A 15452-nucleotide genomic window follows, 5' to 3' on the forward strand; every position below is an offset into this window, starting at 1 on the left:
AAAAACACTGCTTATATCACTTTCACAGCCATGGCTTCCCGCGAAGAATACTGGGAACTCTAGTTTGTTAAGGGTGCTGAGGGTTGTTGAGAGACTCCTGTTCTGCTCACAGAGTTACAATTTCCCTCTTTCCAGGGAACTCTGTGAGAAGTCTCCTAATAACTCTCAACACCCTTAACAATGTACAGTTAACCGCCTACACCTTTAACGGTCTAGATTTCTTTAGGGGAAGCCATGACTGGTACATATGAGGCCACTGTTGTAGACTGGGTTAGGATTCCAGAGCATGAATATGTAAAGGTAAAAAAGGTAAAGGACCCCTGGACAGCTAAGTCCAGTCAAAGGCGACTATGGGGTTGCAGCACTCATCTCGCTTTCAGGCCGAGGGAGCCGGCTTTTGTCCACAGACAGCTCAGACAGCTTTCCGGGTCATGTGGTCAGCATGACTAAACTGCTTCTGGCACAATGGGACACCGTGACAGAAACCAGGGTGCACGGAAATGTCGTTTATCTTCCCGCCGCAGCGGTACCTACTTATCTACTTGTACTGGCATGCTTTTGAACTGCTAGGTTGGCAGGAGCTGGGACAGAGCAACGGGAGCTCACCCCGTTGCACGGATTCAAACTGCCGACCTTCTGATTGGCAAGCCCAAGAGGCTCAGTGGTTTAGACCACAGCGCCACCCGCGTCCCGAAATATGTAGAGTGTTTGATCCTGGTGTGAATTGATATACATTCAATGCAACTGTGTAATCCAATGTGTCATGGATTAAGTAGGCCTGCAAAAAAAGGAATATATGGAACATGGGAGATATCTGTTTGCAATAGCTGTGCAGGCGGGTTCAAGGTTTTGATTCCCATCTGCTGCTTTTGTACCTCTGCTCTTTCGTGGCTATAATATTTTGGCTGCAAACTCAACAGAAGCACATTGGCCACTTGATGATGTCATAGAATCATAGAGTGTACAGCTGGAAGGGACCACAAGAGTCATCTAGTCCAACCCTCTGCACTTCAGGAATCTTTTGCCCACTGTGGAGCTCGAACCCGCAACCCTGAGGTTTAGAGTCTTGTGCTCTCTTGACTGAGCCATCCCAGAAGTCTTACATCAAAAGTGGCAGCAGCCATTTAAAGAACATTAATAGGAAATAGGGAAGGAAGCATTTCCCTCTTCGAGGTCAAATGAAGTACAAAGATTCTGTTTTCCAAATTGCTCGAGGACCAAGTTGCTCTTGGTCCTTGGCTCCCTGACTTTGTGATTTTTCTGCCCTAAAAATAATTTTTTTTTGGGGGGGGGAGGCTTGATGCTTTGCTTCATAGCTGGATATTATGAAAAGTCTATTAGTTATCCTCTTTCATGATACATTACCTTCAATCTCTTTTCGAACTGTGGTGCCACCAACTACTTTTATTTCTGTGATAATGATAAGAAATATTTCAAGAGAATCAGATGGTTGAAGTTTTTAAAACAATTTTACGTCGTGCTAGGCTACATAATCTAAACATAAGAAAACATTTGACCAACTCCGATAAAAAGCTAAGGGCATAATCTAATCCCATTTAAGTACCAGGACCTGTTGAGTTAAACACATGCTCAATTTTTCCAGTGAAGTTAGTGGTGCTTAAAAGTGCCTAACTATGCTTGAATTGTATCCACTGTTGGCTTATTTGCTTATTCATGCTAGCTGTAAAATCTCTTCTGTGTTTCCACAGCATTGTGTCTAAAATACATGTTGAAATACAGATCCAGAGCAGAACAACCGCTGAAACCAGTGTTGTCCCGTTATAAACGCTGCCTTTCCTTTCAGCTGTCAGAAACAAAACCGAAGTAAAGTTGAGGGAAAACATGGCACCCCAGAAACATCACCAGAACCTCCTTACACAGTGTGTTCACAGCCATGTAGCATTTCGTATTGGATTTACTTTCCCTCTTTGGGTTGCCAGTTGGATGAGGAGAACATCATGCACACAACACAAATTAAATGGGAAGGCGAACAGCAGCACGTACACATTCGGCACTGGTGTGGACAAGCCCTTTCCTTTTGAATGAATGATTGGAATATGGCTTCCTAAGACATTTCATGGCCCAAGTATCTTCTGGTCTCTCCACACATTTGGGAGGCCCTGTGAAGAATGCTTCTGTGTTCTTTTGTGGCTGCCAATGTTGCAATTGTTGGCATATAAAGAAAAGCTGGAATTGGCTTCTAAAGAGGACTGTTCTTGAGTCATCAGAGGTGGGATTGTGAGCAACGTTGAGAAGCCTGCCCAACACAAATCATACCCTGGGGCGAAGCCAGCGGTAGGATGACGAGTCTGGCAGCCAATGACAAGTTGGCTGCATAGAGGGCGTGATTAGCACTCACTATTTTCTCTGCTTATTTAATCTCCACTCGGGGAACTGCTTTTCTAACCTATAAGCCTGGCATTACTGAACGTTAGTCATTGCCTTTGGCATAACTCGATGTGAGTCACTGCTTTTGGCTTCCTTCTAGAATCCTGGGATCTGCATTTAAGGCTTGTAACAATCGTAGATCTTTGAGGGGTCTCCTAACAGTTCTCAGCCCCCATAACTAGCTACAGTTTCCAGCACTCTTGGAGAAAAGCCATGGCTGTTAAAGTGGTATCAGAGTGCTTTAAATACATGGCATGGATGCGACCGTGTGATGAAGCAGACTTACTCTTTCAAGCCACAAATACAATCATTACAGAACTTAAAGGAGAACGATAATAAAGAACATGCTTTTTCGGTTAAGTTATACCTCTAAATGACCCAGTCTGTGCTTGCGGCAACGTATTATTAAGCCCACTCTATATTCCCCTTTTAGAACACAAAATGAGCATGGACTTGGTTGCCTAAGTAACCCTGATCTTATTAAGTTTTCCCTTCATTCTTTCATCGCCAGTCTGTAAAGTCACACATTGAATTCAAGGTTAGAGCATTTAAAACATTTTTTCCTCAGTGTTCTTCTAAGGTAAAAATTAGAAGTGGATTTGTTGAGAATTGCAGCTTGGGAAGTCCAATCAATTGTCATAATCATTTGTTATTTGTACTGACAAATTTTAAAAACCCATGCGATCCACTTGCAAAAGTAGCAGGAAGTTCTCCAATAGATACCATCAGATAAAGGGAGCGTAGCAGTTGTCGCCTCCACCTCAAAATCAAAACAGATTGTTTTCAAATGGGCAGTGGATGTTCTTCTAAATTAATCTGTTTTAATTGGCCTCTTTCCGATTTGGATAGGCAAAGGCCCACCCAGCACTAATTTTTTCAATAGATTAAATTTTGGTGGCATCTCTCGCTTTTACCTCACAATTTCAACACGTTGTGGGCTTTTTTCCTTTCAGCAAACTCAAAGTTTCTGAATTTTATTTGGCTATATCTGTTATTATTCATATTACTCCTTCCAACCAACCACTTTTACCTTTTCGGATGCTGGGCTCAAAGCTGCTCTCAATTACTTTAGTCCCGGGGTCAACAACTTTAATAATTCGGGTGGCTGAAAGTAAGAAAAAGCAAAAACTGGTGGCGTTAGAAACGGCTACCCTACAGTGTCCTTTTTAATGGTATTGGGGAACTTACTGGGATTGAATGAGTTTTATGGGAGATCGCCAAAACAGGAATGTGATGCCCTCAAGAGGTGCAGACTGTGCATGCTTTTTGTTCCAGAGAACAAAAAACAATCTTTTTCAGAGTTAAACTAAACATGTGGGGAGGGGAGGGGGACAGCCATGCTATTTCTTCTCCCTGCCACTGTTCTGATCACCCTCCACACACTGGAGGGAGAATTTCTGAAGCAAGGAGCTTCCTGTACTTGTGGAAGTTCCTCGTGAACAAACTCTAAAAAAGAATCTGTGAAGAGAGTTCCTGACACATATACAGTGGTACTCCCATTAGCAAGACAACTGATGTGGTATCAGTAAACCTGTGGCCACCAAAGTCCTTTTTTTAATTTTAAAAAAGTGATAGCTCAGTTGTTAGAGCATGAGCCTCTTGATCTCTGGGTCGTGGGTTTGAGCCCCACATTGGGCAAAAGTTTTCTGCATTTCAGGGGGTGGACTAGATGAGCCTCATGGTCCCTTCCAACTCTAAAATTCTGTGATTCTGTGATGCTATACCAATGAAGCCCTTTGCTAACAGCTACCTCCTTTCTGACTGAAAGACAACTCCGTACCATATATATATATATATATATATATATATATATATATATATATATGGACGCGGGTGGCACTGTGGGTTAAACCACAGAGCCTAGGCATTGCCGATCAGGAGGTTGGCGGTTCAAATCATCCCCACGACGGGGTGAGCTCCCGTTGCTCGGTCCCTGCTCCTGCCACCCTAGCAGTTCGAAAGCACGTCAAAGTGCAAGTAGATAAATAGGTACCGCTCCGGCGGGAAGGTAAATGGCGTTTCCGTGCGCTGCTCTGGTTCGCCAGAAGCGGCTTAGTCATGCTGGCCACATGACCCGGAAGCTGTACGCCTGCTCCCTCGGCCAATAAAGCGAGATGAGCACCACAACCCCAGAGTCGTCTGCGACTGGACCTAATGGTCAGGATATATATATATCCTTTTTAGACTGAAAGCAATAATTTAAGCTATATTTTCCAGAATTATTTGTGCTTCTTTCACCAGCACAATAACTATATAATTGGGTGATACAAATGCAGGGCACGATCCTGCCGAATTTCAGTATTTCCAAGTCCCATGTATTCTGACTGCCTTTGCTTTTCCACATTAAAAGTCCAGTTGCACCTTTGAGGAAACGATTTTGCTGAAGGAGTCAGCTGAAATCTCTGGTTTGCATCTCACAGTTGCAACAACAGCAACTCTTCTTCAAGCCATGAACATCCATGAATGGACCGTTAACATTAATGGACATTCGTGAATGGAGAGTTATCTCCAGGCTTCAAAATGGGTGATCATCTGCTAATGAATGAGTTTTAGGGACATTTGTTTTAGTGTCCACTCTGTGCCACACATGCAGTATTGCCCCCCAATTTCCTGACCATTATTTGACAGTTCTAGTTATCCAAAATGGACATTCAAATCCCTCCATCCCATCAAACATTTGTGACCTTTATGTCACCTTTAAAAATACTTACTGTAAAATGTCAATGGAATCTCTTTGAATGTGCTGCCACGGACATACTGTGGAGGGGAGAGAAAGATGAGTTAAATCTAGTGGTACCTAAAGGGAAGTGGAAAACAATACTTCACATTTCACAAGGAAGAAATGACCATCACACTGGCAGCACATAGGGTAAAGTTCACATGGCGAGAATGTCATCTTAAGCATGCAACACAGAGGAGCAGAGATCCTTGGAAGTTAATCTAGGACTCACATTAAAAAAAAATAATAATCCCATTTTTGGCCAAGAACTAAATGTTCCCACAAAACACAGGGTTGCCAAAACTCCCCTCTAGTAAACATCTAGTAAAACTCAGCCTGTAGACCAAACTCGTCATCAAAACTGAGCTTGCATCCTGATGTTTTCTACCTCCACAGCTGGGGGCAGTATCCCTCTGAACAGCAGCAGCTGCAGGGAATCACAAGTTGGGAGAGCAGCAGTTGTGCTCTGGTCCTGCTCAAAGGCTTCCCACAGACATCTGGTTGTCCACTGAGAGCAGGATGCTGGCTCAGGATGCCATTGGCCTGATTCAGTAGGGCTGTTCTTGCATTCTTCCCACGTTGTGCATTTTCTTGCAACAGCAGTCAATAAGGTGGAGTAGAGGAGGTGAAACCAGGGGCGAACGAAGGCTAACCGACACCCGGGGTGGGGCAAACCATCGGCTGTGCATGCGTGGCGCCGCTAAGTACAACGCATGCACTGCGCAGATACATATGACACATGTGTGGCGTCGCTACGTAGGGGGCATGTGCGGTGTTGCTAGGTAGGGTGCATGTGCCATACGTAGCAATGGCGCACATGCACCATACATAGAGGTTTGCCGCTGGCACTGCTCGAGCGCCGTACAGACGGTGGCGGGATCCTCTGCTTGCAGCTGCAGCCACAAACGGAGGATCTTCCATGTGCGGCTGCAGCAGTGACGGAGTAATCCCACCACCGTCCGTTCAGCGCTTGAGTGGCGCTGGTGGCAAACCGCTATGTCCGGTGCATGTGCACTGTCACCACATACAACGCATGCGTGCAACACCGCGCATGTGTTGTACGTAGCGGTTTGCCACATGCGCTGCTCAAGCACTGAATGGATGCGAACGGAGGATCCTCCACATGCGGCTGCGGCGGCGCAATGGCTGCGTGCGTCGCCGTGCCCGGGGCGCACCCCCCCCGTCCCCTTGCGATGCCACTGGGTGAAACATGCTATTGCAATGGCAGCAGGGCACAGACTAAGCTCTATGAAATGGGAGGGGGAGACTCTCAATATGGAGCTATTCTTTGCTGCAGCGGCTGCTCTGAGTTTATTGTGACATTAATTTTGACCCACAGCTGTCACTGAAACCTCCACTTTCCTGAGCATCTTTGACTGTGGTTGCCCAGGGCTCTGGGCGCCCTGCAGTGTGCATGGCCCTGGCACAGAAATTTGTGGGTGCCTGGCCACTTCATGGGGAATTTTGTGGGTGCTTGGACACCCAGGGCCCCAGGGAGTTGGCACCTATGGTGCACAGCTGTCAGGCGGCAGAGGAACCAACCCCTACAGCAGGTTGCCAGGAACGGCTAAGACAAGGAAAAGTCCTTACCATCTGCCTTTTATTCAATATTTACAGAGAGAGGCTTGAGAACACAGCCTCTTGGAATAATGGCGCTGTCCCGAGTAAATCTCCACCCCTCCTTTCACCCACTCCCCATTTCGTCAACAGCAGCAAGCCCTTTATGGTTGTCGCTTAGGGCCATCTGTCTCCAAGCTCTTTGCTCTCCTACTTTTAAGGCTCGCTGGCGTCTGGGAGATGGTGGGTCTTGGATGCTTTTTAGTGATAACGTGTCAGCCAGCTGCTCTGGCTCTGCCGCCTCCTCCTCTACTATTATTTCCCAACTTTCTCCCTCATCTTCCCCTGAGCTGTGACTTCCCTCAAACCCCTGTTGTAATTGTGAGCTGTCTTCTTCTTTTCCTCTGGAAGGGTCAGGTTGGGGAGGCGGTCTCCATCATTCCTCTTCTGCCCAGACCCTGACTAAGGCCTTGCAGAATCATAGATCTGTAGAGCTGGGAGGGATCCCAAGAATTACCGTATTTTTTGCTCTATAAGACTTACTTTTTCTCTCCTAAAAAGTCAGGGGAAATGTTTGTGCGTCTTATGGAGTGAATGCAGGCTGCGCAGCTATCCCAGAAGTCAGAACAGCAAGAGGGATTGCTGCTTTCATTGCGCAGCGATCCCTCTTGCTGTTCTGGCTTCTGAGATTCAGAATATTTTTTTTCTTGTTTTCCTCCTCCAAAAACTAGGTGTGTCTTGTGGTCTGGTGCGTCTTATAGAACAAAAAATACTGTAGCTAGCCCAACTCCCTTGCAATTGCAGGAATCACAGCTGAAGAATCTCTGACAGGTGAAGTCCACCTTTGAAACCTGCAGTGCAGAAACTGGAGCACAGAGCAAATTGGGGACAACCCCTCAAGCATAGCTGTCAACCTTTCCCTTTTCTTGTGAGGAATCCTATTTGGAATAAGGGAATTTCCCTTAAAAAAAGGGAACAGTTGACAGCTATGCCCTCAAGGCTCTGTCCACAACCAGATACCTTGCCACATACCAAATTATTTCTGTTTTCTTTGCCATTGGTCTCTACTCATTCCAGTTCATCTCTGTGCTGTCCTCTATATTTGCTATTCTCCTGAATAAAAAGCATTTGGGGAATTACTTGTTACTAAGGGCTCTTGGCACCCATGTCAAAGTCGAGTTTATGGACAGCCACCCCAGCTTGCTCCTTTCAGGTGCACCAACTCCAGTCTAAGCAAGAGGCAAGTGTGCAATGGGGCGGGGCAATGTTCATTGCATAGCCAGGAGGATGTCCCAAAGTGGAGTTAAGAGCATGGATCCTATTTGCAAAGCCCTCTTTCCACCTCACTGTCAGGGTTGTGGCCATCAAAGTGTATTGATGCTTAGTAGGCAACAGGAAAAGAACGTCAGGGAATTGATGATCATCAACATTTGGTGAAGTAGATATGCTTTGTGGGATAGGAGTTATTGATGTGTCTCTGCTTAGGGCATCTGCTGGGTGGTTAACTGCCCCACATCTCACTGACACTGCTATTCTATGACAAACGTATTTTCTGGCCTCATGGACAAAAAGCAGTGGAAATTAACCCACTGGTGTGATTCAGATTTGGCTCTATGTGTTATCACAAATTACAATCTATAGAACATACCTTGAGCTGGATGTACTTAATCAATTTTTTCAGAATTGTGAGGAGCTGGTCATTTCCAACAGGTACATCTACGTTTTTGTTCATAAAGAAAAAGATAAAAAAAGTATGGTGAGATAAAGATAATTTTAACACAGAGAGAAAATCCTAAGCAATACTCTGGTTTCTTCAAAATGGAAAGTCAGTAAAATGTTTCGGCTATGCCCTATATATGAATAACTTAAATTGGAAAACAGGAGAAAGGGATTGTAAAGTTCTCAAACGCACCACATTTCCTCAGAGTAATTATAAACATAAATATTGTGTTTTTCAAGTACTTCTGTCCCAGAGAGCTAAATGCTTCATTTATTTCTTTTCTATATTTATATACCAACTCTATACCATCTAAATTACCATCTCTGGGTAATTTTAAAGTAAAAATTAAAACCATAAAATGCAACATGAAACAGAACTCGAAAGCAAAAGAAAGCCAGCTCTAAAGAAGAACTAAAATATAATTAGCAGCAGAGAATTATATCAGTACAATAGTGTGAAAACTGCTTAAATATTTAAGAATAAAAAGCCTGGGAAACAGAAAAACTCTTTGTGTGCTAAAAATACCACAACATAGGTGACAGCAAAGCTTTTCTGGGGCAACCACTCAGAGATAGGAGACGAGTATAATGTTCATTCATCTACCATCAGGTGAGATTTGTGCAGATGACTGAATCAATTTACCAAATGGTCAGATGCTACAGAAAACCTGCTTCCCTTTTGATTGGAAAACAGCACGTGTATGGTCTAGGGAACACGGGTGAATACATTACAATAATCCACAACCCACCTGCGGGATACAGGAGCTTGTCAATGACATGAATCACACCATTGGTCGCCATGAGGTCAGATTCCTTTGCTTTTAAATCATTCACCAGAAGAGTGTCATTCACCTAAGGATTAAATAATAAAGGTAAACAACAAAAAGAGAGAATACATTTCCAAACAGTTGAAATATTATTATAATGTCTAGTATCTTATATAGTGGAATACACATGGTAAGGCAATGTTAGAAAATCCTCTTCTGGCAAAATGCTTTAGGGACTGCAAGAGAAGCCAAAAGAGTTCTGACAAAATCAGAGAAATTTCTTGGCAGGTTTCGCACATCTCTCAGAATACTGTCTCCGTCCTTCAACTTAAATTACAGGGTTAATCATTCTTGTCGAAAGGTTACTGTCAATACTCACCACTTTCAAGTACAATTTGCCGCCCTGGATAGTTTTGAGGATGTTGGTCACACGAGGTTCAAATCCGCTTCCAATGAAAACTCCTTGAGTTAAGTGATAAAGCAGAATATTCCTGAGAGCATTTTGGTCCCCTGTGGAAGAAAATCAGTGATGGACGTAAGTACGGTTGGATCAATGATTCACCAAGCCTTTCCACTGGCTAGTAAAGTTTCCTACAGGGGAGCTGTTTATTTTTATTTTATTTTTTTGTGCTACAGAGAACCTGTTTACCTTTTAATCCCTTATCCCGGAACAAAATGCCCTAAATTCAAGATCTGGTTTTTCCTCCCACATCCACAAGGAAAATCAGAGAGTTGAGCTGGGATCAAGAACCTCTGACAAGACCAGGGGCTCTTTCACCCTTGAAAAAGTAAAAATAAAATAAATACACAGTAACAAGGTTGTTGCCTCTAGTAGTGTTCAGAGTTTCATAGAAAGCATAGTAGACTGTGAATAATCCAAGAGATTATCAACTAGGGCTGGATTTTAGTGTATTATTGATTTGTTTATTTCAACAGTTTGTGTATATCTTATTCACAGGCCCCTGAAATTCAACACGGGTATCAACTGGATATGGAATAACTGATTGGCTCAAAATTGGGAAAGGAGTACAACAAGGCTGTACATTGTCTCCCTGGTTATTTAACTTATATGCAGAATTCATCATGCAAAAGGCTGGACTGGATGAATCCCAAGCCAGAATTAAGACTGCAGGTAGAAATATAAACAAACTCAGATATGCGGATGACACAATCTTGATGGCAGAAAGTGAGGAGGAATTAAAGAACCTTTTGATGAGGGTGAAAGAGGAGAGTGCAAAATATGGTCTGAAGCTCAACATCAAAAATACTAAGATCATGGCCACTGGTCCCATCACCTCCTGGCAAATAGAAGGGGAAGAAATGGAGGCAGTGAGAGATTTTGCTTTCTTGGGTTCCATGATCACTGCAGATGGTGACAGCAGTCAGGAAATTAAAAGGCGCCTGCTTCTTGGGAGAAAAGCAATGACAAACCTAGACAGCATCTTAAAAGCAGAGACATCACCTTGCTGACAAAGGTCTGCATAGTTAAAGCTATGGTTTTCCCAGTAGTGATGTATGGAAGTGAGAGCTGGACCATAAAGAAGGCTGATCACCGAAGAATTTATGCTTTTGAATTATGGTGCTGGAGGAGACTCTTGAGAGTCCCATGGACTACAAGAAGATCAAACCTATCCATTCTTAAGGAAATGAGCCCTGAGTACTCACTGGAAGGACAGATCCTGAAGCTGAGGCTCCAGTACTTTGGCCACCTCATGAGAAGAGAAGACTCCCTGGAAAAGACCCTGATGTTGGGAAAGATGGAGGGCACAAGGAGAAGGGGATGACAGAGGACGAGATGGTTGGACAGTGTTCTTGAAGCTACCAACATGAGTCTGACCAAACTGCGGGAGGCAGTGGAATACAGGAATGCTCTGGTCCATGGGGTCACAAAGAGTCGGACACGACTAAACGACTAAACAACAACAACAAATCATTCAGGAGTAGGTATGGTGATGAAGTTCATTTAATGTTCATGCACAAACCAGGCAGAGGGCCTTCTCGGTAGTGGCGCCCACCCTGTGGAACGTCCTCCCAGCAGATGTCAAGGAAATAAACAACTATCTGACTTTTAGAAGACATCTGAAAGCAGCCCTGATCTTTTACTGTGTTTTTAATGTTGTGTTGGGAGCCTCCCAGAGAGGCTGGGGAAACCCAGCCAGATGGGTGGGATATAAATAAATCATCATCATCATCATCTCCCGCCATGCATGTGATCACTCACAAGCAGTCTTCAATATGGATCTTTTCATAAACTTTTCACCACCACCCCTTTCTCATCACTGTTCTCGATCTTCAAGCTTAAGGTCGTAAATCTGCCTGGCTCACTGTCATTGTTTTTTTGATTCCCTTCCAATTCAGCATGATTGCATGTGTATTGGAATCCTCTGCTGTGTACTCTGCCTGGTTTTTAAAAATGCATATTCTGTCTACTCCTGCTGTGTCTGTCAAAAGCGTGTATTCTCAGAAAATATCCACTTATTAATTGAATACACTTTGTCTGTAGGAAGTGGAAGTTTTTCCAAGAACAGTCAAGGATCTTTAAAGGCTTAAATTCTGGTCTATGAATGCAGTAAAGATTTGTATTGTATTGTAAAGGCTTAATGGTTAGTATCAAAATGTCCAAACAGGAGCTTTGTTGTTTTATTCTGCAATAGACAACCACAGCTGCTATAGAACTTGGTAGAATAAAGAGGTGTCTTCCTCTTTTCAGTCCTAGAGACTTCGGGAAGCTAAAGTGGCCAAGAGAAATCACACAGCATCTCTCACAACCAGGGCTGGATTTAGGTTTGATGAGGCCCTAAACTACTGGAGGTAATGGGGCCCTTTATATGTCCAGCTGTCCTTTGTCAACAACAAATTGTCGCTGGTTTTTTATTGTTGAATATATGCTATATGGTAATTTATGGACGTAATAGGTATCTAAAGCCATTTGCACATAATATGTATTTTATCAAGTGATTGTTGAACTGAAATCCAATTAAGAAGAAGTATGTTAATAGTGAAATACAACCCTATATATATAAATGAGCAAACCAGTGATATTTTAGGGAGCAAGCTAGTAGGCGGGGCCCATTACTTACATCATAGGAGCCTACACAACACAAAACACTGTTGCTGTATATAGGTTTTAGTTTGTTTTTTATCTTATATTTTGGAAATGTACATCCAGTGTTTTTTCCCTTTAAATTTTTTCGGGGCCCCCAAGAGACTGGAGCCCTAAGCTATAGCTTGTTTAGCTTATACGTAAATCCAGCACTGCTCACAACATTGAAAAGGACTACTGCAGAGAAGCCACTGGCTCTGTGATCTTCTTTTTGTGACCTACTTACTTATCAGGGTCTGTTTCTCCTGCTCAGTCAAGCCTTTGAAAGCATCATTAGTTGGGACAAACAAGGTCCAGTCACCAGGTTGAGAAAGAACCTCTTCTAAGTCTGCTGCTTCCACTAGGCTGAGGAATGTGCTGAGGAAGAAAAGAGAGCACAAAACAATTAACAACTGCCCAGTTTCTGCATGAAGATTGTCCTATTGTTTCAGATGAAGGTGTTCACAGGCAGAAGAGTGTCCCTAAAGACAGATTCATATTATGAAGGAGTGAAGGGTGGCAAACTCATCAATCATCATCATATTCACCATCATGATCTTTTAAAAGTGTTAAAAAACTGCAAAAAATATCTAAAACCAAGTTTAAAATATTTCAAAAATATTTTCAGAACAGTTTACAACTGGTTAGGGAACCTTTCAATGTTTGATGCATTACTGTATTTTAATATTTTGTTGGAAGCCGCCCAGAGTGGGGAAGCCCAGCCAGATGGGCAGGGTATAAATACAATTATTATTATTATTATTATTATTATTATTATTATTATTATTATTATTTAAAACCTATTGACGCAACTAGTGATTTCAGGGATTGCCAGGAACACTGTCTTTCAGCCATCAAATGCCTGGATAAACAGTGATATTTCTGAATTCCTCCTGGAAGTCAGTAATGAAGGAAACAAGGCGTACTTCACCAGGAATGGCATTCCACAAACGGGGAATTGCCACAAGAAAGTCCTGTCATGGGTCAACGCCAACTAGGAAGCTCCTGGTGGTGGCAACGCCACCAAGGTACCACCTGCCAATTGTAGGGTCTGAGATGGTTGACACTAGGTAAGTTGCTGCTTGAGTCCCAAAACATTTAGAGCTCTGTATGCTAATAATAAGGGGTCTGGGTGGTGCTGTGGTCTAAACCACTGAGCCTAGGGCTTGCCGATCGGAAGGTCGGCGGTTCGAATCCCCGCAACGGGGTGAGCTCCTGTTGCTCTGTCCCTGCTCCTGTTCACCTAGCAGTTCGAAAGCACGTCAAAAGTGCAAGTAGATAAATAGGTACCACTCCGGCGGGAAGGTAAACAGTGTTTACGTGTGCTGCTCTGGTTCGCCAGAAAGCGGCTTAGTCATGCTGGCCACATGACCCAGAAAAATCCAGACAAACACCGGCTCCCTCAGCCAGTAAAGCGAGATGAGCGCTGCAACTCCAGAGTTGTTCGTGACTGGACTTAACTGTCAGGGGTCCTTTATGCTAATAATAATAATAACCCCTTGAATTGGACCCAGTAGCTCACTGGCAGTCAGTGCAATACATTCAGGTCTGGTGACACGTCCCTTTGTTCTGCCTCCATTACCAGTATAGAAGCCACATTCCACATTAGCTTCAGCTCCAGACCATCTTCAAAGGCAGCCACACATTCAGCACATTACAGCAGTCCAGATGGGAGGTCACCAGTATGGTGTCCTCAGTTTGTTGTAGGACTCCAATTCCCATTGGGCCCTGCCAGAATGACCAACTTTCAGGGATTCTGGTAGTGATAGTCCAACAACATCTAGAGGGTGCTATATTGGCTATATTTAGGCAATGTACGCGACTGAATTCTACTGGGATGTTTCAGACATAAACAGCAAGGCTGCTGCTTTTCATCTTTTCCCTCTTTTCCTTGAATTTAAAGAAAGAAAAAGCACCACAAGCATGCTGGGATAGGAGCAACCAGCAAGAAGATACGAACAGCAAGGCGGTGAAAATATAGTACTCTCTTTTTCTGATATACCCTCCGACATTTCTGGCTGGAAAATGTGGAAAGCAATAAATGATTCATTCTCCTAGTCAGATTTTTTTCCTGGAGAACATTATAGTTGTTGTTTTTTAAAAAAATATTTTGCAGTCTTGCCTCCAGCTTCGTGGACTTGATCATGATAATAGTTGACATTCGCATGCATACGCAATATATCTGCCAAAGTACATTTAGAAGGTAGTATATATTTAGAGCTCCAAAATGCAAGTACCAAGACAGTTCCTGTATCTTTGCGCTACTCATAAGGAAAATTGGCACAGATGCTGCTTCTCCTATCAATACAGCATTAGAACTGGAATTCTCCCTTCCAACTGTGGTCTGAACTTTATTGTATTTGATTCCTTTGCTATGGCTTGCGGCTGATGCAAATAAAGATTCTATCATCTATCTATCTATCTATCATCTATCTATCTATCTATCTATCTATCTATCATCTATCTATCTATCTATCATCTATCATCTATCTATCATCTATCTATCTATCAATCTATCTATCATCTATCATCTATCTATCTATCATCTATCTATCTATCTATCTATCTATCTATCTATCTATCTATCGATCATCTATCTATCATCTATCTATCTATCTATCTATCTATCTATCTATCTATCTATCTATATCTATCTATCATCTATCTATCTATCTATCTATCTATCTATCTATCTATCTATCTATCTATCATCTATCTATCATCTATCTATCTATCATCTATCTATCTATCTATCTATCTATCTATCTATCTATCTATCTATCTATCTATCATCTATCTATCTATCTATCTATCTATCTATCTATCATCATCTATCATCTATCATCTATCTATCTATCTATTGTCTGAAAGGTTTGGAGGTTTCCCTGGGATCTAGCCCCAGCTTTTCTTTTAAAATTTCATTGTGGACTTATGAGCCACTGTTTGCTTTTTAAATTACTAAGTATTAAAATAATCGTTTCATTTTATGATCCCCCAAACCTCTAATTACAGATGGCAGTCTATTCACTAAAACTGGTGACAAGAGTCATCCACTCACGATACTTTACGGATTTTATTTAGATCATTTTCACTCCAAGCCTAAAACAACAACAACAGTTAAACTGAGGGTGGGAATTTTTAAAAGAATGATTCTCAACATCACTCAGTATCAGCGTGTATAACTGAAATCTCATCTTTCTGTTTAGTTTGCTGGGGGGGG

General features: G+C 42.8%; 1 protein-coding gene across 16 annotated transcripts in view; it reads right to left on the minus strand.

Moving 5' to 3' along the window:
- POSTN (periostin) overlaps positions 1-15452 on the minus strand; it is a 53122-nt gene that overhangs the window by 10988 nt on the left and 26682 nt on the right. For 10 of the 16 annotated variants that reach the window (XM_079959301.1, XM_079959297.1, XM_079959295.1 and 7 more), the window contains exons 12-18: positions 12480-12610; positions 9530-9660; positions 9133-9235; positions 8313-8380; positions 5100-5145; positions 3419-3493; positions 1366-1410 (exon numbers count right to left, since the gene is read on the minus strand). In XM_079959301.1, coding sequence (XP_079815427.1) covers positions 1366-1410; positions 3419-3493; positions 5100-5145; positions 8313-8380; positions 9133-9235; positions 9530-9660; positions 12480-12610 — 599 coding nt within the window. The remainder of the gene's footprint in view (positions 1-1365; positions 1411-3418; positions 3494-5099; positions 5146-8312; positions 8381-9132; positions 9236-9529; positions 9661-12479; positions 12611-15452) is intronic. The other 6 variants (XM_079959287.1, XM_079959298.1, XM_079959293.1 and 3 more) reach the window with 2 other exon arrangements.

Source organism: Podarcis cretensis, assembly GCF_951804945.1.
Source record: "Podarcis cretensis genome assembly, chromosome: 17".
NCBI lineage: Eukaryota > Metazoa > Chordata > Lepidosauria > Squamata > Lacertidae > Podarcis > Podarcis cretensis.